Source organism: Xyrauchen texanus, chromosome 28, assembly GCF_025860055.1.
Source record: "Xyrauchen texanus isolate HMW12.3.18 chromosome 28, RBS_HiC_50CHRs, whole genome shotgun sequence".
Lineage (NCBI taxonomy): Eukaryota > Metazoa > Chordata > Actinopteri > Cypriniformes > Catostomidae > Xyrauchen > Xyrauchen texanus.
In genome coordinates, this window is record NC_068303.1 from 12,740,538 (window position 1) to 12,765,916 (window position 25,379).

General features: G+C 37.1%; 2 protein-coding genes across 2 annotated transcripts; one reads left to right on the forward strand and one right to left on the reverse strand.

Moving 5' to 3' along the window:
* Positions 1-617: 617 nt before the first annotated feature.
* Positions 618-15,029, reverse strand: LOC127622141 (zygotic DNA replication licensing factor mcm3-like). Its single transcript, XM_052096096.1, has 17 exons — positions 14,891-15,029; positions 14,610-14,722; positions 11,712-11,920; positions 11,443-11,573; positions 11,063-11,301; positions 10,005-10,113; positions 9,753-9,906; positions 9,211-9,342; positions 8,508-8,716; positions 4,227-4,401; positions 3,978-4,104; positions 3,496-3,646; positions 3,236-3,376; positions 2,933-3,039; positions 2,649-2,734; positions 2,113-2,197; positions 618-1,928 (listed from the first exon to the last, which is right to left on the reverse strand). The coding sequence occupies exons 1-17, from the start codon at positions 14,963-14,965 to the stop codon at positions 1,730-1,732; spliced, it is 2,442 nt and encodes an 813-aa protein (XP_051952056.1). The 5' UTR covers positions 14,966-15,029; the 3' UTR covers positions 618-1,729.
* Positions 15,030-16,703: 1,674 nt separating this feature from the next.
* LOC127622470 (membrane progestin receptor beta-like) lies at positions 16,704-25,033 on the forward strand. The gene is made up of 5 exons (XM_052096574.1): positions 16,704-20,693; positions 21,193-21,340; positions 21,884-21,952; positions 22,456-22,504; positions 23,471-25,033. Exon 1 carries the CDS (start codon positions 16,704-16,706, stop codon positions 17,766-17,768), a length of 1,065 nt encoding a protein of 354 aa, XP_051952534.1. The 3' UTR covers positions 17,769-20,693; positions 21,193-21,340; positions 21,884-21,952; positions 22,456-22,504; positions 23,471-25,033.
* The last annotated feature ends 346 nt before the right edge of the window (positions 25,034-25,379 follow it).

The following is a 25,379-nucleotide window of genomic DNA, read 5'->3' on the forward strand; positions in this document are numbered from 1 at the left end:
AAACTTTAAAAAAGAATCTGTTCATTGATTAAATACTGCTAAAAGTCTGTAATATCCAATTGTATCAAATACTTTTTTCAATCAAATAATTATTTAAACTATTCTGTGTATTATTGTTTAATATAAAGGTGAGTGACATTTTTAATTATTACAACTGTTGAGATTAGAATTATTATCTTCAAAACTTTACTAAATGATAACATAATATTAATGTCATGTCTTTCCTCCCACATACTGTTGGAAGCCTCTTTGTACAACATTTTTCCCTGCTGCGCATGTTTATTTAGCATGAAAGTTATATTTATTTGGAAACTGGTAGAAATGTTATTTATTCAAAGTCTGATCCTATACTGTAGAGATTATTTTTTAAATTGGGCTACTAACTACATTTTACACCTTGATGACCCATACAGTCTGAAAAAAATTGTGGCATGCACATTATTTTATTATACGTCTATATTGTAGACATTTGCCCTTGATTTTTGACACCATATTCATTTCACTGCAACTTCAGTTAAACTGTACAAGCATATCCATTGGCACCAAAAAGTTAAACTACATGTAAAAATGTATAAACATGCATTAGAGAACAAATAACCATACCAAGTTGCGGACAAATGATCCTAGACATTGTTTCAGAACTAACTTTACTTTGCCAAGCTATATATACAATTACTTTAATCTGGTGTCAAGGTAATTTTAAAGTAATGAATATTCAGATATCCTCAAGTTCAAACAGGTACTGTAGAAGAGTAACCATAACCATTTTCAACAAATTTGAAAACCAATCTTTTATCTTCATTTTAAACAATATATTTGTTGAAATCATATTGAATCGTACCAAACATCTTTTCTGTTAAGTTGATTTCTTGAAAGGTATTTCTGCTAAATGTCAATGTTCTGAAAATAAATGCTATGTTTTCCTGGAGCTTTTGTGCATATATCTATAAACAAAGAACTTAATATAAACACAATTGTACTCTCTAATTCCAAAGGAAAAAAACGAAATAATCTGATGAAATAGCAATCACTGCCCTTTGCCTTTACATTATGCTTAGTTATTTGAGGTCATACAAAGGCAAACTGTAGTAAATGCATTTTTGAGGTCATCTATCAATTCATTGTTGATGGATGTTAGGCACAAAAATTACTTCATGTATCTAATCAACGCATTAACATGTGTGCATTAACAACACATTTGGCTAGACAATCCAAAACCTTTAAAGCCATTTTACTCAGTTTCTGTGTTCGACTGTGTCACTGTATTATTCTTTTGTAGGGCAGCACTGTGTAATGTGTCAAGAGCACTATGCCAGGGCTACAACAGAACAACTGTATTCTGAGTATTTCAAAGTAAATTATAGATTATTTTGATGTTTATTTGTACATTTCCAGTGGCATGCCAAACTCAAAAGTAATTTTTTTTTATTATTTACAAGTTGTCATGTAAAAAACAAAAACTGCAGTCACTGATCCAGTCTATTAGAGAGAATGAATTGAACAACAGAACCATGTATTTCCTGAATAATGAGGTGTACATTTAAGATAAAAACAGGCTATTGTAAGAGAACAAATTGGAATGTATTTGAAAGAATAACATTTCGGTTTTTTTTTTAAAAGAAACATATGAATATAAACATTGCACACATATTGCAAACTATCTGAAAAAGATTCACACTTGAATCTATAACTTTATGTTTTCTCTTGTGCTCCAGTAAATACGCCTTCTTTATATAAGGAAGATGATATCATCTGCCACCATAACCTGGTTGTCATCCTGCATGCGGGCGAGAGCTGCACGGACCTCTGTTTCGTTAAATGGTGATGGGCAGCTCTTTTTGATTCCCTCCATCAGAGCGATCAGGCCCACTGACTGGGCGTGAGCAGAGTTGAACACCTCAAACAATGCACTTTTGAACTCCTTCAGCCTAGAGCAAACACACATAGTACGTGAGACCAACATTGATGTGAAACAATCAGCAACCTGTCAGCAACGCAGTTTCAGATTAGAACTTAATCAGAAAAGATACTTTACAAGAAATTCTCAGCCTTTTAAAAACGCTGAGTGTAAAAGATCTAAAAAATCTTAGCAGTCAAATCTAAAATGCCTACCTGTCAGCAGACAACTCTGTGTGCCCATTCTGATCAGGTGTGTCCATGAGCTCCTCACCCTGCCTTGCAGGAGCTGGGGAATGAACTAATAAAATAAGAAAATAAATACTGTAAATTTTAGAATAAGCACAGAATGATTTAAATTAGCAAGATAAAAATATTATTGTAATTGTATCATTATTTACTCAACCTAATGTCATTCTAAACCTGTATGCTGTTATTTTTTTCCCCATGGAACACAAAAGGAGAATTTTAGAGAATCATCATGCAGCCCTTTTCCATTAACCATAAGTTCATTGACCATATCTGTTGGAAAATTTGACCGACTGGGTCACTATGGGCTATCGTTGTATGGAAGAGGAGGAGAGTAACATTTCTCATTTTCTGTTTTATAGAACAAAATAACAACAGTATACGTATTTGGAATGACATGAGAGAAATTGCATAATGATAATTTTGATGTGAACTATTCCTTTGAGATCCATTTATAATACCCATGTAATACACATAAAAAAAACATTTATGTTTCAACTTACTTTCTGGTATATCAGTCTCAGTATTAAAGTCATAGGGGTCATATGACTCACTGCCCTGAGATGGCCTGCGCTCAGAATTGCGCCTTCTATAAGACAAAACAAATTAAATTGGGCGATTCGATTTATTCAGCTGGCCACTAAGGGGCCTTAAGCTTACTCATAATACAGTAGGCACCAAACACCACAATACATTTACTATTATTACAGCTGATAACACTATCCGGGAAGATTCATATTAAAATGTGGAAATTTAATTTCATGTTTAATGAGGTAGAATATTATACCTTTTTCTCTGCTGCCGGGGTGTCTCTTGTGTCTGCTCCTCCTCCTCCTCCTCTGAAGCTGTGTCCTGCTCACCATTTCTGGAGCGCTTTCGTTCCTTCTCCAGAACCTAGAAACAGACAAGATTGGGAATATGTTCCTGTTATTGATGGGAACTTTCTATTGGATTTTTAGGACATTTAGAAACTACTACTAAGTGTCTTCAAACGTTATGTTTTGAGGCTAAAAACATTTTGAATTCTTAAAAAGTAACTTCGTAAGAAATTGTGACAGAAAGAAGCTATAATATGGTAAGACACACAGACCTTCTTGAAATAGGCATACTGTACAAGCTCCACAGCAACATCTGTGTCTACCAGCTCCACGACTTTGCTCATTCGAGCTTTGGCATGAGCTGTGGAGAGACGGATCAAAGTCTCCAGGGTTCTAGCAGTGACGGGTGATGTCTGAGAGACAGAACATAGCACAGCTTCATCAAATAATAAATCTATTAGGATCAGATATATCTACCACTATGTGGCCAGGAAACCATCTCAAAAGCTTTTGTACATGCGTTTGTATGTACCCGTGCAATGTCAGAACCAAGTTGTTCCTGACTTCGCAGTCGTGAGTACTCTTCTGCGATGTGATTGGCTGCCTCTTGGGACAGAACAGGAGACAGAACTTTGGCAACGTGGATGTACTTCCTCATGAACTCCTTACTCACCACTCTGTACCTAAGAAGACCACAACAACAACCTTTAGCTGTAACGTTCATTCATTAGCTTTAATAATATTATAATAATATAGTGTTATAATTGGGTTTTCATATATACTACATTAACAGTGTTTAATGGGAAGATCAGCATGTAATTTCATGCAAAATTAACACGAAACTAACAAGACTTTCTTTCTTAAAAATTTAAATTAGTAAAGCAAAACATATCAAACCCTCCAAATACCAGGCCATGCATGTGGTAATACTGTAAGCCAAACATAATCTAAGATTAATTAGCCAAGCTTGTGATTTGCATTACAGAAGAAAGCAAAGTGGGTACTTTTCCATACCTGAGCTTCTTGCTGCCGTGGAGGAGTGCATTGTGTTTCTCATACACCTGTAGCTCCTCCTCTTCCTCCTGAATTGCATCAGGATCCTCAGTAGCCAATGCTTCTACTGCACCACCCAGAGCTAGAGCTGTAACACGGACAATCAAATGAGTCAACAATACACTACAACATAAAACTGTTTTCTGGTTTGATATTTGGTATCAAAGTTTGATATTCAGGTCCTCTTTGTTTCTATCTATCAGACCTTACCAGCTCCATCCTGCTCGCGGGGATCCCTGTAGCGGTGCATGCGCAGCACGTGTTCAGAGATCTCACGGTCGTGCTCAGGGTCCATCTGATCCAGCATGATGAACAGCAAATCAAAACGAGACAGCAGGGAGTCCTGTAGACCGATGTTCTCCATGGGGGTCTTATACTGATCGTACTGCACAAAAAGAGAGAGAGACAAACAGAAATTACATAAATAAATTCATTGGCATAGGGTGAAAAAATGGAAAAGACTAGCAATGACTAATTTCTATAGCTTTCTTCACACTGCAAATGCATTAGGGCAGCAACTAATGATTATTTTGACAATCGACTAATCTAACAATTATTAGAACGATTATTGTACTATTTGAGTAATTATTGCAATGATAAATCAATAGCCGTTAACTGACAATTCAGCTTGTGCCTCGAGTTAAGATGTTTATAAGTCACGACTCCACATGCCAAAGTGTCCTTGGGCAAGACACTGAACCCCAGGTTGCTCCCAGTGGCAGGCTAGCACCTTGCATGGCAGCTCTGTCGCCATTGGAGATGTGTGTGTGAATGTGTGAATGAGTCACAGTGTAAAGCACTTTGAATACCGTTAAGGTTAAAAAGGCGCTATATAAGTGCAGACCATTTACCATTTACAAAAGCAGATTTAAAAAAATACCTCTTAAAACCTTCACAAAATTTCAGGAAAAAATACTATTAATTAAGCTTAATTCAGTAAATAATTCACTGCAAAATCATGTTATCATCTGAAGCTACAGCAAGGGCATGTGAGGGATGTGTCTATATCGATGGGGTGCTTCATTTTTAGACACTGACATGCAAGTTTTGCTCCAGCTTTATTTCACGACGACACTTCTTCTGTTTTTACTTATTTCATATTTTTGTACAATTCCATAATACTTTGCAATCTTGATCACCTTAAGCTGTTTGGAAAGTCTGGAGTCCATCTGGACAGCGAGTTATGTTTTCTTCCTCTCCTTTATCAGGCACTAGAGTTGAAATGCTTCTCTTATGCATCATCTTTAAGAGTTTCAAATGAGCAAATGACACTTCAAAAATGAAAACATTTATTGGCAACGTTGTTGATAACGGCGACTAATTGTTTCAGCCATAATGCGCATACAGTAGCTTTTCTAATCTGATGTTTTGGACTGACTTTCCGCACGTCCATATTTTGTAATTACTTTACGTTTTCAGTTGTTCAGTAGGGATGTAACGATATCAAAATCTCACGGTACGATACAATTTCGATATTGACCTCACGGTACGATATTTATTGCGATATTGTGGAAAAGCACACAGTATTGTTAAATAGCTCACGATAGTGTTTGTGATGATAATAGTGAAAAAATACTGACATTTATTCTGCTTTTGCCAGTCAACAGGCAATTTATTGTTGTATTTATGGATCATGACAACATAAAACACTGATCACATAGTGCTTTTAAAGTGCAAGTTGTAGTCAGGAACATGAACCAATATTTGGTTGCATAACTGATTCTTCTGTGCAATGTTCAAGTTAAGAAGCAACTAGAACAATTGTAAACAATAGGGAATTCCCTTTAAGTGCAAACAAAGATCAAGTTAAGTCAGGTTTATGCATAAGGCAAATAAAAGCAGCCTTTTAAAACTGGTATTTAGGAACATAACTTAAACTTAAATAAAATAGTCAGTCAAAAAGCCTTTTAAAAAACACTGACCTATCATTTAGCTTATGTTCAAGTTTTTCTTTAGAAAGATCAAAAGATCTACATTGCAAGGGAGAAGAAGAGACCTCTGGGCATTTACAATATCCCCTGCTGTTGAAAATACCCTTTCACTGGACACCGAGGTAGCGGGTATACACAGGTAGGTCTTTGCTAATGAAGACAGAATAGGATACCGCCCTGCATTGTCTCTCCACCACTTAAGAGGGCAAGCAGACAGAGAAACTAATGCTTCTTTGCAGTAAGAGTCAATTTCTGCCTGAATTCCACCTGTGACTTGATTACTGCTAAAAGAAGAGCCAAGGAGGTCCTCAAGGGCATGCTTTTTAAGAGGAGGCACAAAGCTCAGCGCTGCTGTCGTCCAGATCTGCTGGATGTGGGCTCCTGGGCAGCACATCTTGGTCCTGGTTCATAAATGATAAAAAGACATTATATTAGCATTTTGTTACATTTTATTGTATTTCTCTCAATTTTCTCTATGGCACAGCGTTAACATTTTTTACCTGTTGTTGCATCTGTGATGCTTTGAACTTTATTCTTTCAAAGACGTCCTCTCTCTCTCCACTGCCTAGATGTTGCAAGGTCCGAAAGCGTGGATCCAAAGCACTGCTCTCCTGCATGAACTTTTCATCCTCTCCTTGGTATCTGTCAGTAAGATCCTTCAGAATGGCTGCCTTCATCTGAGCAATGGCATTTGACCCGTGATTATCTGTGGCCATGCTGTCTTGAATCATTTGTTTTAGTGGTGAAATGAGAGATATTGTTGGTTGCGACTCATCACAGAGAACAGTTGTGGCCTTTTTTATTGGTAAAAGAATCTTCACAAGATCCTCTGCATTTGCAATGTCAGATGTGTCCAAAGTGTCAATTTCACGTGACTTGTGTCTCAGTTCATCACTCAGTAGGGCTGCAGCAACAGCTTGTTGTTGTTCAAGGTAGCGCTCCACCATGTCCAGAGAGCTATTCCATCTTGTCACTACATCAATAATGAGTTTATGTACAGGGAGATTGAGTAGTTTTTGTTTGGTGGTCAGCACGGCTGTGGCTGTAGAACTGCGGTGAAAAAAACTTGCTACACGTCTGACTCTACCGAGGAGGCGGCTCACTGCGTTAACCTTTAAACCTGCTTGGGAGGCCAGGTTTAGTGTGTGCGCAAAGCACCGTATGTGAGGGGACAGTTCGGCTTCCTTTACTGCTACTCGCATGTTGCTTGCGTTGTCAGTAACAACAGCGATCCTTGTTCCAATCTTGTCCAGCCCCCACTCTTTGACTGCAGATTTAAGGACTTCGGCTATGTTTACGCCAGTGTGTGATTCGCTAAGCTGTCTAGTTTGTAAAACGTAACTCTGCATTTCCCATTCACTCGTCAAAACATGTGCCGTAATAGTGATGTAACTGTGAGTCGCTCTGGAAGTCCACCCATCAGTGGTAATAGCAATGCACTCAGACTGTTTAAGGTTCAACATGACACGTTCTTTTGTCTCACGGTAAAGAGCAGGGAACACAGTTTGACTAAAATGAGCCCGCGACGGCATGTGATACTTCGGCTCAAGCTTGGCCACTAACCTTTTAAATCCTTTGCCATCTACTGCAGAAAAGGGACGTAAATCACACGCTATGTATTCCGCGATGTACCTCGTGATTTCTTGAGCCCTTGCGCTGTTGTGTGGCATAGTTGTTGAAAATGCCTCCTTCAGGGTTTTTTGACCGGACAGGACTTGATTTGTCAGAGAATCTGCAAACTTTTCGGGATGATGGGTCGTCAGATGACTTCGCATGTTGCTTGTGTTTCCCGTGTTGTATTGCAGTTTACTGTGGCAGTGCTTGCACATAGTCCATTGTCTGTCCACCACCTTCTCTCCTTTTGCGTTTTTTGACACGGCGAAACCAAAATGTTTCCAGACATCTGATTTAAAAGCTGCAGGGGCTGGCACAATCTCAACTTCGGGGTTGTTGTTTTTATCCTTACAAGTATCGCTGTCGGCCATGCTGGCTTGCTGTGAGCTTGTGTGGACAGCGTGCAATCCTATTGGCTTAACAACAGTTGTTGTGACGACGCAGCGCAAAGGATCATGCTCTATGTAGTTAACAATGATTTGTTCCGCGGGACTGTGTTTAATCCTCTTGCTTTTTGACGGACACCTGTCCTTTTAATATTGTAACCCAACCACGACGATATCGAGACACGTTTACCACCGCGATAGCGCGATATCGTCAATATCGTTACATCCCTATTGTTCAGCATATAAAAAATTAAACAACTTAAAAAATATATATTTTTGCCACTTGTCTGAACATTAGCCTATTTACAGTTTCTATAGCAAAAGATTACATTTGCTGAGGTGAAGTGTCACTTTTTTAATTACTGAATTTGTCTGGCTTTCAACGACTTTGTATAATTCAGATTACTGTTCTTTGGTTTCCTGAACTAAATTGAACTTTGAATTAATAATTAATTCATAATTATAATTACATAATTATATGATGCAAGCACTATTTCACTTAACACATTAAGACTCTGAGCTTGAGATTTGTTTCTAAGATGACCATATGTAGCACTTACCCTGCCATAAACAGGGTTGGCAGCTGCCAGCACACTGCAGCGAGCATTCAGCCGAGCGTGGATGCCAGCCTTGGCTATGGTGACGCGGCCCTGTTCCATAACCTCATGGATAGCAGTACGATCCATGTCTGACATTTTATCAAATTCATCAATGCAGACCACCCCTCTGTCCCCCAGCACCATGGCACCAGCCTCAAGACGACGCTCTCCTGAGAGACATAAACAACTTGATGTGAAGATTGAGGTCACACACAAGACAGAAATACAAAGCAATTGTACATACAGGTGTTCACAATGAAAAAAGTGGTAACCTGCAACTGTTACCTCAAGGATCTTTTTCTACTATATCTAACCCATGAAAATGTATTTCATTAGTGTAAACTAATTTGTCAGGTACATTTTGTCTTTTAGATTAAATACATTTTGAGTTAACACATAAAGCATTTTAGGTTATCTGACAAAACATTTTTACATTGTACTCTGAAAAAAAATGTGGTAACATCTAAATTAACCGGTTTTATTCAGATAAAAAATATTATTTAGCATCACTAAATCAATCTGAATACAATTAATAACACTAACAAGACTAATTACTATATGGGTTAGATCAGGTAGAAATAGCTCCTCAAGGTAATTATTGCAGGTTACAGCTTTTTACAGTGTAGGCTCCTTGACTTATCTATGGTCCTTTAAATCGCAGTACCTGTCTCTTGGTCAGTGGTGACGGCTGCAGTCAGACCCACACCCGAAGAGCCTCGGCCTGTGGTTGGAATGGCACGAGGAGCAGTGTGCAGAACGTAACGGAGCAGCTGAGATTTGGCCACTGAGGGGTCACCTGAGAACAAGATTTTTAAAATTATATGTTTTTATGCCCTCATAAATGTAAAAAATACCCCTGAAAATCAATTCCGTGGGCAAATATTTCCTCTTTAATAAAAAAATTATATATTTGACACTGCCTTAAAAAACATATAGAGAGAAGAGATAATAACTATCCAAGTACTGCTTTAACTTGTTCAAAGATAGACTGAAAACATAACTTAATCACATACAAATTACATATTAAAAAGAAGGGAAATGCTATAGAATTAATACAATTATACATATTTAACCATCAAAGCAACTATTTCCTGTACATTCAATTTTTACATGTATAACAACACTGAAAGCAGTTTGCAATTCTGATCCAGTAATTTTACCCAAAATGTCTCTACACATATGTGCAAAGTCCAACCAAATGCATACCTATGAGAAGCACATTGATGTCTCCTCTAATGCGTGACCCATTCTCTAAAACCTTCTCCACACCTCCTAGAAGCATACAAAGGATCGCCTTCTTTATGTACTCATGACCATGAATACTGGGAGCCAGGGAGCGAGCCAACTGATCAAACAAATTCTAAAATAAAGAAAAACAAACAAAGTATTTATATTATGGAAACATTTGCAATATCTTTAAAAACACGTAAATTTAGATGTTAAATTCCATCCTCTCACCTTACAGCGAGATCTACAGAAGTTCTTGATCTTGGCCACATCATCTGCTGAGAAGAAGGGAGAGACTTCTTTGCTCATCTGCTTGACATGGCAAGCGATCATGATGGTCCTGAGCAAAAACACATTGTGGAGAAAAGATGCATTAACTCAGAATGTGACTAACAAATCAGAGACAGGCTATCAATCTCATGGATTTGATATTTAGTACAAATACAATTCCTCTACGACATCTATTGTGATTATCCTAACAGCACATATGATGCACTTAATATAAATTGTCAAATAATTTGTTATTTATTAAATGTATAGTTGAAAATCATGTCATCATTTACTCACCCTTGGGTTGTTCCAGTCCTTCATTACTTTTTTCTTCCATGGAACACAAAGGAGATGTTACAGCCTTAGTCACCATTCACTTTCATTGTATGAAACAATTATGCAATGAAAGTGAATGGTAATATAAGTTGTCAGTTTCTAATGTCTCCTTTTGTGTTCCACAAAATAAAGATAGTCATATGTATTTAATAAGGTTGGGTATGATACAGATTTCATGATCTGATTCCGATACACATGCTCTCAATTCAGTTTGATTCAAATATATGCATTTCTATTACAATGTCCATTTTGCTTAGATATAAAATAAACTCTCAGCTTATGCTCTTAATTATAAAGAAACCTTCTAGGCAACCCCTCAAGGTATAATAGACATTATACAATGACGTGGACACGTGGATTTCATCTTTTTACACAGAACGTGTTAAACCAAACTTTTACTCTCAACACGCAGTAAAAAGATCTTGGTGCTCATAACTTCTCCTCTACACTACTCAATCATTAGTGAGAGAAATCTGAGCATTTACTAGCCAGTGACTAATCATAGACATATTTAGTCACATAGCATGAGACGTGATGCATCGGGAAATTGACATTTTTAACCAGCCCTAGTATTTGGAACAACATAAAGGTGAGTAAATGATGAAAGAAAACTGATTTTATTAGCTACTAATTATAATATGCTCCTTGTTCAAAGAATCAAACTGTAGACAGTGCGGCTCTACCTGAAGGTGCCCGAGGTGAACCCGCCTTTCTTGCTGGGCAGGCAGCGGTAGGTGCCAATCACCTGAACCCGGTCCCCTGGTTTAACAGTGTCCACCAGATCATTGTCCAGGATAATGTCCACAGAGCGGGGCAGCTGACCAGCTGGGGCTTTCTCTGGCATCTCCTGAACTGTTATGGTTTGGTGGTCCTTATAGACGGATAGACCAAATTCAGTCTCCAGAGGATTGTTCTCCTCATCCTAAATGGATCAAAATATAAAAAAATAATAAAAGAGATAGATGCATATTGTTAGTTATTAAAGTTATTTATTAATGTTTCCTAATAATAGATTATTCCTCTATAAATATCTAAGTGGCATATGTGGGACATGATACAGAACCTTGGTGGGGTATATGGCACTTGAAGGGAAGGCATCCAGTGAGGTCAGGTCTGTGTATTTGCGCTCCATTGTCTTCTTAGTGGTTGGACAGTAGTGCACACTGCGCACTACCTTGGGCCGCACCAAAGAGCCTGTAAATACAATAACACTCACACACTGCATTTTTCAGCAGACTAAAATCAACAGATAACGCTGTCATTAAACTTTACACAGAAATATAGACTAAGGGATAAAAATACCAATGTGCTTCTAAACAGGCTTGGACGTACATTTAGTGGTGATGCCCTCCAAACACACCATCCTGCCAAGCAGGCGAGATGTCAGGGTTCGGGGGGAGACATGCTTGCTGCCAAAGCTGCCCTCAAGGCCGACGAAGAACTCCTCATGCTGCTTGGCGTAAGTGGCATCTATTGAAGCCACAAGATCTTTCAGAGCACGCTGGAATGCCAAAAGCTCTTCAAATGCATTATTCAGCAACCTGAGGACCGGACAATTTTCATTTCAGTAAAAATATGGTCACACTTTATGTTCCTATGAAAAACTGTTTGTAATTAAACAGTAATTACAGAGTCACAACTAAAAAAAAATTGGTTCAAAGAACATTCTGACGTTAATTGTTATAAAAAAAAACGAAAAAGAACATTCCTAGAAAATTAGGAGTTGGTTCATCAAAATAAAAAATAACCAAATGAGAACTACACACCTACGTTAAGCCTGCTATATACTGCAGGATTTTTACAGTCCTTTAAGATTGTTGCTTCACAGGGGGCCTGGGTAGCTTAGTGACTATTAGCTGACTATCACCCCTGAAGTCGCGAGTTTGAATCCAGGGCATACTAAGTGACTCCAGCCAGGTCTCCTAAGCAACCAAATTAAAACACTTGCCAGGGAGGGTAGTCACATGGGGTAACCTCCTCGTGGTTGCTATAATATGGTTCTCATTCTCGGTGGGGCGCGTGGCGAATTGTGTGTGGATGCCGCAGAGAGTAGTGTGAAGCCTCCACACGCGATATGTCTCCGTGGTAACACGCTCAACGAGCCACGTGATTAAATGTGCAGATTGACGGTCTCAGATGCGGAGGCAACTAAGATTCGTCCTCCACCACCCGGATTGAGTCAAAATGCCACCACGAGGTCTTAGACCAAATTCCAAATTGGGGAGAGAAAAAAAAAGATTGTTTCTTGTCAGACCGTATGATTTGAACGTATTGATATCGCCATGGCACACTGTGCGACATTATGTCAGACTACGATACACATTGTAGCGGAATGTGGTCCCAATCGTCCCGATCTGTAAATGTGACACATTACATGAGCGTTGCATGTAATTTAGAAGTGCCACGGTGAGATTTGCCTGTCCCGGAGGAGCATTTTTTTCTGAAAGTCAGGACATCAGCATTTCCACACCAATACCACTCCATCTTGAGCATAGGCTAACATAAAAAGATGGATTTTGTCTAATAGGCCTATAATAAGACAACCTGATCACAAATACAAAGATGTTGAGAATGAACGTAAGTGCAGGAGGTAGCCTATAGTAATAGTTAGCTACCACAAGCAAATATTAATTGTGGAAATAAAAATAAAATTTACAAATTTCTCCGTTCACATAGCGGGAAAAAAAAGGTGGGCAATAGTATGTCTTTCTCCTCTTTTAGATTAGTAACCTATCGGTCATGCAACATTTCTAAAATTCATATAGGCTGATAATATATCGTGCCTGCAAATTCCCTATGGATAATCCACAAAAACTAAATAGATTTCTATTATTGTATCCAATTGTATCTGCTTATTTGGATTAAAATATCTAATATACTTATACATATATTTATATTTATATATATATATATATATATATATATATATATATATATATATATATATATATATATATATATATATATATATATATTATTTGAGTGGTGTGAATTTTAATTAAAGAAGTTTACAGACATTTAAATAAATTTAATAAAAGTAAAATAGTGGGGGCCTTGGTATCTCAGCGAGTATTGACACTGACTACCACCCCTGGAGTCACGAGTTTGAATCCAGGATGTGATGAGTGACTCCAGCCAGGTCTCCTAAGCAACCAAATTGGCCCGGTTGCTAGGGAGGGTAGAGTCACATGGGGTAACCTCCTCATGTTTGCGATTAGCCGTTCTTGTTTACACTGGGGCACGTGGTAAGATGTGCGTGGATCGCGGAGAGCCTCCACATGCAGTGAGTTTCCGCGGTGTCATGTACAACAAGCCACGTGATAAGATGCGAGGATTGACTATCTCAGAAGCAGAGGCAACTGAGACTTGTCCTCCGCCACCCAGATTGACGTGAGCAACCGTGCCACCACGAGGATCTACTAAGTAGTGGGAATTGGACATTTCAAATTGAAGAGAAAAGGGGATAATAAAAAAAAAAAGTTAAATAGTAATTGAAATACATTTGTAAAGAAAATGCATGATAAATGTAAAGAAAAAACATGCTAAGAAGTGTATTATTTATTTTAGTTTTGTAAGCTCTTATTTAATTCAGGGAATAATGCTTTCATATCGCTGAAGTGAACTTTTCTCCAAGTATTTTCTGCTTATTTATTCATTAAATCTTTTACATAAAATGAAAAGAAGAAAAAAACATTGAAAGAGCTTGAGTAGAGTTATAACTGGGCACAAATTTGCTATGGTGCAGAGGAGGAGCAGGTTTCTTTCCAAGTGAATTTGGGTGCGCGAGAGGAGCGGAATATCTCGTCTTGCCGTCGAAATAGCATTCACACTACACGGCTGCGATACTTAATTTCTGACACTTCCAGAACTTCGTCGGGGCTAAAGATCATCAAAGGCTAATCGGCCGTTGGTGAACATGTCACACTGAATGTTGTAAGATTGCCGATTTATCCCTACGACGACAGAAACACTTTAGGATTCCCGAAATGTGTCTCAGATGGTAGAATCTTGGCCAATATCGTACCGTGTGCACCAAGTTTAGGGGAACGTTCTGTGTTTTCTGGGGGTAATAAAAAAATTACGTGTACATGTCATTAATTAGTGCAGCTGCTTGTATAAACACTCTGTTATTATTAATACGATTGTAATAATTATATTTGCATGTATAACATGAACTCAGAACTATAAAGTGTAAAAAAAAAGAAAAGAAAAAAGAAGGTGAACACATACTTGACTGCTCGCGTTTCGTTGCGGCGGCGCAGGTCGTTGATGTTAACAATGAGTCTGGATTTGTTGTCGCTGATCATCTGTCGCACTTTGCTCTGATAGATGCCTTGGTCTTGCTGAAAATGTTGTAAAAGCGGGAGAAAACGTTGTCAACAAACTCGAGCACAATAAATACGAAAACCATCAGACCATGTTACATTATAGTGTGGGGCTTTATTCCTGTACATCATCGACCTATATAGAGATTAACAGCTATAAACCTGTAATAAATGCGTTATACTCACATCATCGTCAAGAAAATCCAGATAATCCCTTTGGGCCTCTCTCATTTCTTGGTCGTCCACAACTTCAGCAGCCATTTTTGTGTAAAGCTTTCTAAAGATGTCAAGAAATGCTCAGTGCAGAACACCTCGTGTCGGAAGCAGAACTGTTGTGTGTCTTTTTCGCGCCAGTCGGTGTTGTCTCACAGGGGAATCGGAGTTCTGATTGGCCAATACTTCAGCGACTCACCAGCGTGTCCTGTTTCTTTGATCCTGATGTCCAATAAAATCCACAGCAGTGATATTTCGCCCTGCCCATTTCAGCTTATCGCGCGAAAACTTTTGCAACGATACGCATGCGCATGCGCATGCGCAAGGCGTGGAGGAATTGTTGCGGCGCTACTAAATAATGTTTTTTGTAGGCAACAAACCTGAACCAATTTCATTCCGTCTTCCCGGTACTAATTTTTCAAAGGCTTTGAAGCCGTCACTAAAACAGTCTGTAAATCAGATATATGAAAGATTATAATAAACGACAATTATCTGCGCTTTTGAGCCCACCTAGCGGCTGATATTGCCAATGTATTGATAGCGTGTTGCCCGTTTTCCCTTTATATAACCTTCGGTGCACTATGCTGATATATTATTTATTTCTACTTTCTTGGCCATTTTGTAATTTTATGAATTTATAGCAAAATGGGTAGTTAGGCATTTTAATTTCAAAGTGTTATTATCTGAATTTTATGAAAATGTACGTTTACAATACTGCTAAATATATGCGTGTGTGTGTGTGTGTGTGTGTGTAACTATATATCATAACTGAACATTTTTGCTCAGTCATTTTGAGTCATATTTGAGAGCCACTTATAACCACGCCCAAACTCATGAGCCGCTGGCACAACAGGTCGTTCATTTGAGACTGTCACAGAGACAGAGAAGTTGCCAAGGTTAAAAAATGCACAAGTTAAGTAAAGGGATTTAATGTCGGGTTAACAGGAAACCCCTTTTTTCTTTAAAAAGGCAATGAGAACAGCCAAAAGAGCGACTTTTAAGGTATCTCACAGGTGAGGAGCTTCATATTACAAATTCATAATATAGATCTATAGTCTATATCGTTTTTTACTTATGAAGTTACATACAGATAGTTTCCAACATTGTTTTAAGTACATTTTGATGCATGTGTATAAATTGACAAGTTCTTGTACTTTAATGATTTATCTATGACAATTAAGGCACGTTTAAAAGTGTAATTATTGCATCTTATTGATTATACATGTCGATTTAGGCTCTTATGCCAGTGTAAAATTCAATACATTGGTTGACTTCTTAAGACTGAAGTATATAGTGCTAGGAAGTTTGTGTGGGTGTGGGAACAGACAGGAGTTTGAATAGTGTTAGGGTGGTGTCTACACAGATATTAGCACAGATTTATAATCAGAGAATTCTGAGATCTTTTCTTACCTGCCTTCAGCATTTTGGGCATCATAGAAATTTTGAATGCAACTGTATACCCAAAAACAAGCTGTCTAGGCAGCACACTAGGTTTTGAGACAGAACCAGTGTTTTTGAATTGAGAGATTGTTGGATTGGTCCTTGAGCTATGGAGCTTCATATATACTGCAGAAAGCAATGTGAGAACTTAGTAAACACAATGAACAATGCAAGAGAGCCAGTTATTAACTAATCTGCTGTAAGAGGTTTAGTTAACAAGAACTGGTTCTTTGTCAGGCTCTTTGCCTGAATCATGCCATTCTGACTTTAAATAAATATTGTCTACCCTCATGCTGTTTTCTGCTTCTCTTTGCAGCATATTTGAATCTTCATCCTGAGTTTCACCATGTCAAGCAAAGTTTTGGGCTGTCTGAGTACACTGACATTGCGAGTACAACAGTTAGGTCAGTTACCACGCCTTTCAATCTGGTTACCCTCTCTCCCATTACCTCAGGCCACCGTGCTTGCCTCTGATGTGCCCAGCCTTTTCCGCGAGCCATACATCCTTTCTGGCTACCGACCTGTGAATCAGGAATGGCGGAGCTACTTCTGTAGCCTCTTCCAATGCCACAATGAGTCGCTCAATGTGTGGACACACCTGCTGGCAATCCTTGTGGTTCTACTCCGCTTTTCTTTCCTCACAGGGGCGTGGGGGCTGACTGTGAATGCGGCCTCTTTACCTTTGCTTTTGTACGTGCTCTCCTCGCTTATCTACCTTAGCTGCAGCGTGGCCGCCCATCTGCTGCAGTCACACTCTGAGCTGGTCCATTACTCCCTATTCTTCCTGGACTATGTTGGAGTAGCAGTTTACCAATATGGTTGTGCATTAGGCCTTTATTTTTACTGTTCTGAGCATGCATGGAGACAAAGCCCGGTGGGCGCTGTGTTCCTACCTGGTGCAGCTGTGTTAGCCTGGCTGTCCGTTGCCAGCTGCTGCTTTGCCAAATTCCATTACCGCCGCCCATACCCCCTCTGTAGGAAGATCTGTCAGATCATTCCAACGAGCCTGGCGTACATGCTCGACATCAGCCCTGTAGCACATCGCCTGGCAACCAGATCTTGGGAGGAGCCGGTGTTAATGTTCCATGCCCTTCAAATTGTGTTCTTCATGTTAGCTGCACTGTTTTTCTCTTGCCCTATTCCAGAGCGCTTCTTTCCAGGGAGATTTGACATTGTGGGCCATGGCCATCAGATCTTCCACATCTTCCTGGCCATGTGTACTCTGTGCCAGCTGGAAGCACTGTTTAAAGACTTTCTGGTGCACCAGCAGTCTGTCTTAGAGGTGCATGGAGAACACTTTATCTTACTTGCTGGAGGGTCTTTCTTCGTCTTGGTTTTGTGCAGTGTCCTGACTGCAATTCTTATGAGAGGTGCAGTGCAAAAGCAGCTAAAGAAAAAAGTTTATGACTAAAAAAATATAGAAAGTATTTAACAATGAAGGCCTACTTAGTTATACAGCACCAACCAGATGTATTTAATAATGTATAAATATTAAGAAATATAGCAATACTTTACAATAAGGATCTATTCATTAACATTAGTAAACGTATTAGGTAGCATTTACTAATGTTAATTTATAAATATACTATTGTTCACTGTGTTCATGTTAGTTCATAAAGCAATAACTTATGCTAAAATATACAACCTTTAACATTATAAACAGTGTTGGGTAAATAAATAGGCCTATAAGTTACTTATTTCTCTTTAAAATGTAATTAGATTACTTTACTGGAGAAAGTAATCACATTACTAATTACTTTATACTTTAAGTTACTTTCTAACACAATTTCCGTTTAACAAAATCAAATTAATGTCTATATTTCTTTCTTGTTCATTGTTTCACACAAGTCATACAGTCAGCTTATCACATTTCTCCTTCACGATGACTCGATTACAGGGTCATAATTCATGTATTCTATATAAACAATATATTAGAAATAAGCATAACCCTATAATATACTTAAATGTTATAGAATTAATTGAAAGTCAGTAACTGTAATCTGATTACAAGAATTTCAAATGTAATGCATTACATTATTTTTTGACTAAAAAGTTATTAAATTACTTTAACTAATTGCTTTGTAATTGAATTACACCCTGTAAATTTATTATTCATTGTTAGTTCATGTTAACTAACTTAGTTATCTAATAGTAGCAAATACAACCTTATTGTAAAGTGGCACCAGAAATATAGTAAATATTGAAAAAATAAATAGGCCTATTAATAAATCATAAACTGCCTTCAGACATCATCATAACCAGATCTGAACAGATTAATTTATTTTTGTGCAGTTTGTTTATTATGCGTAATGTGATGGGATGAAGTATTTTTTTCGTTATTTATTTTGACATGCAAAGTCCTGTTATAATCACATTTTGAAATCACAGATATCAGATATGCCTTAGGGAAGCATTGTATTGTTTAACTATCAAATACTTTTACAAATCATATCAAGCACAGATACTGAGTGGGTTTTCCCCACAAATAAACTCACTGTTCAAGGCAGGATAGTCAACCACTTAGCCAACATTCCTCTGAGATCCAATACTGTATGGGTTTGTATAAATGGCCTATTTACTTGAAAACTGTTTCGAGTCTGGGACAATATGTTAGGGTTTGTCAAAGCAAAAACATTCAAATTAAGGGGTAAAGCTGAGTTTGGGCCCAAATCGAATGATGAAGGGTGGATGAGGGGAACACATTTATAGTTGTTTTAGTTTCTCTTGAACAAATGAAGTACTGCAATGCTTTTAATGTAAATTATTTGCCTTGTTTCTCTGTATGAATTCTTTCTTATTAACTGTATTTGATTCCTCATATCAAATTATTTCTACCTCGTTCTGGTAGAAATATCAGTTTGAACCCTGTGTTTTATCAAAAGGTTCTTTAGATACCGTTGTATTTTAAATGTGTTTACAGTAAAATTCTATTGTTCTTACAAATGTTTGGTGAATTTTGCATATTAATATTCATTTCCTCAGATCCATTCTCATGAACCTTAGCTGCCTTATTGATTATTTTGCCACAACTGTCTTTTAGTAAAATATAATATAAAATATGATATTATTTATAGATCTAAGCTGTCTAAAGAATGATCCTTAAGTATCTTTTGAAAATGTACTTAAGTCAAGTCAATTTTATTTGTATAGTGCCTTTCACAACACACATCGTTTCAAAGCAGCTTTACAGATTATCAGCATTAACAGACGATAAAACTGTAATGTCTATAAAGTCGATTAATCATCATTGTGTAATTTAGATAAAATATGATTTTAATAGTGTTTAAAAATAATTAAATGATAATTGTATTAATAACCCCAGTGAGCAAGCTGTAGGCGACTTAGTGAAAGAATTTTCTATATATTTTTTTCCGCATAGAATATATGAAAATCAAGGCTAATAAGCAGGTTGAAGAATTAACTGAGACTAATTAACTTTGTAATAATAATAACATAACATTTGACCCTTTGACCCTTTCAAGAAAACATCAGACCAGATGTTTTCTTGAAAGGGTCAACCGCATTATCAACATATAGTGTCCACACTGAAAATCTAGGTTTTGTTTTCTTTTTACTTAAATGTAGAAATAAAACAGTAAATAAATCTGGAAATTTGTAAACCAAAGAAAAGTTTTGTGGAAACTGTAAAAAAATTGTAATTATATTTATTGCATTTATAGCATTATGTGCATTATTTATAGCTCACTAATCGAACAAGCAAATTTGTGACATTAACCAAGTTAATTTGTTCCTTGCATACATTGAATCTTTCAAGATGCTCTTTGAAACATGCTGGGATAACATAAAGCATCAGGTTTTGACAGCTTAATACTGCAAAGCATAAGGCAGACATACCAGATACAAATAATTCTGAAATTCATACACATTTTTCAATTCAAGGATTACATTTGAAAATAATGCAAAATAGAAGCAGTTTCACTAGTGGTCTATGATGTTTGGACTCCATTGTGTGTCATACCTCTAAAATACATGAGGAGGCAGCAGGGTTCCATTCAAAAGCTGATCAACTATTTAGTTTAATTAAGTATCATTAAAAACAAAAATTATCATACAGATATTAAATATTAATTTAAATGTTACTTTTTAAATCAAACTTTAATATTTTAAGTTAATCACAATGACAAGAAAAATGCGAGAGAGGTGAATTCTTTAGAGGGAGATAAGAATTAGGCATTGTAGAGGTTGGAATGCAAAACGAGGAAGTTTGTGACTCAGTGTCCTTGTTGGATCAGTGTGTTGCTGCGAGAGCAATGACACACAGTAAAGGCAAGTCAATAACAGGTTATCTACTTTTATCATGTAACTGATGTAAAAGGTAAGTTTACTTTTTTTATTTTTAATTGTTGCAGATAAAGAGTGAACGATAGAAGAAAGATGTTTATAGTTTTTAGTATCTGAAATGTCTCGCAGAATCCAAACTGCTACAGGCTTGTATAATTATGATGCCAAACAAAGTGCTTGTGGCTACTGTGAACAAAGCTGCTGTAAAATAATCAAATTAAAATTAATTTTACAAAGTTGGATACCTAAGTATGTATACATTAAACTTTTATTCAAAATGGTATACATTTCATTGGCTGTGTTTGCTTATATTTTGTAAATGGTAATGCACTTTACATTCTAGACTGTCTGTTTGTGTTAAAGAGATGAAAATTCTGTCAACATTTACTTTTTTCACCTTCCGCGGAACACACAATGCAGTATGTTAGTCACCATTCACTATCAATGTATCAGGTTGTCATTTTGCCTAACATCTCTGTTTGAGTTCCATGATTTCAAGGTTTTAATTCATTTCTTTACCACCGTTCTTATAGAAACTGGATGAAGAGTGATGGCTCCTGTTGAGGAGGGAATTATAACCTGGTTATCAGGTTGTTCTTCCTCCCTACAGATTACCATTGTGTCTGTCCTCTTCATCATCACTTACATCACACTCTACAGTCTTTGCACAAGATGTTTCAGGTAATTAATATATATTTTATACTATATCTGTCTTTTATTTGGAATAAGCATTATACTATTGTTCTTTTATGGGGATACTGAAAATATTATTATGATAAAGATTATAATGTGATATAAGTATGTGTCAGCTAAGAGTTGCATATCTTGTGGTGTGCTTATTCAAAACACACCCAGGAAAAGGGTGTGAATGTAATCCATGTATTACACTAGAATGCAGTGAGTATTTAAATGGATGATCTCAAAGGAATGTGCTAAAGCAGGTTTAGATCAAGGGACCTTGATGTGCTCATAATCTATGTGCCTAAGTCACACAGCGTGGATAGCAGAACTTTTTTTAAATGTTTGTGTTACTGTGAGAAAATCGGAGACCTGTTTGTCCACTCCAGCACATTTAAACTGATGTAAACCACAAAGATGGACAACTGATAACTTCATGTTTGCATTAATTAAAAAACCATGCAAAACATTTGGAACAGACATGTCTGTGACATTTCTAACAATATAATGGACTTTTCTTTCTTTTGTATCCCGTATGTTTGACAGTGACAGTGAATCCCCCATGCATTTGCACAGACGAGAAAAACAAATAGCCCAACTGCATTTCCACTAAATGTAAGAGACTGACACAAAACAGCACTCAGAATTCAGTCTATACTGTAAATTAGTACTTTCAAGATTTTTATAAGCATTTAAACATTGTGTTGCAAAGGAATACACTTTTGACCATTAGCATATACTATATAGAAAGTCAAGACTGAATGTTATAGTAATATACGGTCACTGATGACAATTTACATTGGAAGAAACTTTCTTTTCTGTGCTTTTGAGATTCCACTGCACTATTGAACACTATCTATGCTGTTGTGGTCAATTAAAATCCTTTGGAGGTAAATTACTATGAATCAGCAAGAGAGTAATTTGTTAGTTATTGGATTACTCTTCTAAAGGAAATGAAACTGTGATGGAGAATGTAGTTAGAGAAAAAAACATTGTATGATAAGGTTTATTTTCCAGCCCTAAATAGGACCAGCATAAAAATGATTGCATTTGACACGAAATAGAGAAAGGTAAATAATGATAAATAAATGTTCTCACAAATTGATGTCCTCTTTCAGGAAGCACCTACTGAGCAGTTCAACAGAAATGTAAACAAGTTTGAACATGGTCGGTATACCTATGGCATTTCTATTTTGTATACAATTTAATTAAACGTGCAATATTGGAGTATTGCAATATCCACTGTTTTGATCACATCAGTATCTAAATATTTAATCAAAAAGTAGACAAAAAAGTTTTGAAAATGAATTCAAATGTCTGCATAATTTATATCTGTATACCAAATTAATTTCAAGCATTTAAGCATGAGCCTTTAGATCAAAAGATTGTGATAAACTTAAATGGTTAGTCACCCCAAAATGAAAATTCTCTAATCATTTACTCACCCTCATGCCAGCAGATGCATATGACTTTCTTTCTTCTACAGCAAAGGGTGACCAGTCCTTTGAAGCTCCGAAAAGCAGATAAAGTCAGCATAAACATAATCCATCAGACTCCAGTGGTTTAATTAATGTCTTCTGCAGCAATCTATTTAGTTTTGGTTGAGAACAGACCAAAATGTAACTCCTTTTTCACAGTACATCTTGACAGCAGTCTCTATGGCGATCATGATTTCAAGCTCAATTACACTTCCTATAGCGCCATCTAGCGCCAAGCACTAGGAAGTGTTATCAAGCTTGAAATCATGATCATGCATAGAGATTGCAATGGCAAGACATACATTGATAAATGAGTTATATTTTGGTCTGTTTGCACCCAAAACCAACTAATTGCTTCAGAAGACATTGTTTAAACACTGGAGTCATATTGATTACTTTTATGCTGACTTTATCTCCTTTTTGGAGCCTCAAAAGCCTGGCCACCATTCACTTGCATTGTATGGGCCTACAGAGCTGAGAAATTCTTCTAAAGATCTTTGTTTGTGTGCAGCAAAAGAAAGAAAGTCATACCCATCTGGGATGGGATGAGGGTGAGTAAACAATGAGAACATTTTCATTTTTGGGTGTCCAAATGTGTCCAAACTTTTCACTGTTGGTGTACATTTCATTTAGTTCTGACTTCCTCTCTTAACAGGTCGTTCACATTTCAACCAGGATCTGATTCCCCTCTCCTCTCAAATTCCTGAAGTTTCGATGGGAACATCAAGTCCACTATGTGTTAAAATCCCACCACTTCCTTCCCTCCCATCAGATCCCATGGCTCACCTTGAGCCTCTGAGACATTCATTTAATCAATGGGACAGTGTGAATGTTACATCCCAGAGTTATGACTGTATTCCAGCTGCAAAGTATCCAACAGATCACATACACTCTCTTATGGAATTTGAATTGAATGAAGAAAATCCTTATGAGTGCATTAGGGAGCCTCTAAGTGACAAAGCTGATGGGGAGAGTGAGAGCTCTTCTCTAGCAATGGTAAAGCTGCTGGAGCCTGCTGTTAATCACTCAGTCACAGCCCTCAACAATCTAGTAAACAACCAGGCATTGGAGCAGCCTTTCATTTCACCTCAAACTCAAAGTGAACAATATTTGACTAGCACAGAACCGACTGTTGTCTATGCTGCAGTGAACTGGAAAACCAAAAGTCAAAAGAACACAGAAGCTTTGTTTCATACAGACGCTGTGGTTGATATGGCTGATATTGCTGAGGAAGCTGTTCCTCCCATTCCAGACAAACATTTCTAGTATAATGAAAAGGCACCATTGTGATTCATAATATTTATGTGTTCTTTTCACCAGTTTTATATATATATATTTTTTTACCAACTGTACTTCCATGTTACATAACATGTAGTAAATATCAGTTCTAACATGCAACCTTTTGTTAAACAGTATAAATCAAGACCTCTTCGCCTGGGTTATTCTAGGTCAATGTAGAGTCACATGACACAAAACCCAGACTGGATTCAGAGACTGAAACCCATCATGCCTGTGCTGTCCAGACCTGAAATGCCCTTTGGAGTCAGCTGACAGAAGAAAGCTTATAATCCCCAGACATTACATGTCAGACGTTTTCTTCCAAATGTCTGTTTGTGAATAAACAATAATTATGGAATATTTAGGAAATAGGCAAAATAAGGATGGTAAAATTATGTAGGTGAATGGTGACACATCATGGAAATGTCTTGAAATATTAAGCAGAAATTTAGCCATATTAAGCGGAAATTTAGATTTTTATTTTGTTCATTTTTATTAATCTTCAATAAAAAAACATTTATGAATGCTACAGTGTCAAATATATTAAACTGTTTGCTTGAAAATGGAAATGAAGAGTTTAGGCCCTTTATTAAGATATATCAGAATGAGCTAATAATAATAATGTGTCTTTGGTTATAGATATTCATATCTAGTCATGTCGTATTATTACGCTATTCTTTGATCTGTGCGATTGTAATATACTGTTATTGAACTGCGGTAGTGTATGTATCTGAATGCGACATGCATAATTATTAAATCACTCTCTTCAAACGGATTGACTACTTTTGTATATTTCGCTTTTTTATCTGTTATATTATATTTATTTATTTTTTATATGTATATATGTTTAAATGTATGTTTTTATGTATGTATATATATGTTGCATTCTCTTGCACTGGAAGCTTCTGTCACCATGACAAGATTATTGTGTATGTAAGCATACTTGGCATTAAAGCTCATTCTGAATATATTTTAATATTAAAAACAAACATGGAGGAACAGCTATCAAATCCCCTTTTTTCTCCCCAATTTGGAATGCCCAATTCCCACTGCTTACTAGATCCTCGTGGTGGCACATTACTCACCTCAATCTGGGTGGCAGAGGACAAGTCTCAGTTGCCCCCGCTTCTGAGACCGTCATTCCGCACATTTTATCATGTGGCTCGTTGTGCATGACACCGTGGAAATTCAGAGCATGTGAAGACTCATGCTACTCTCTGCGACCCACACACAATTTACCATGCACCCCATTTGAGAGCAAGAACCACTAACCATGACCACGAGGA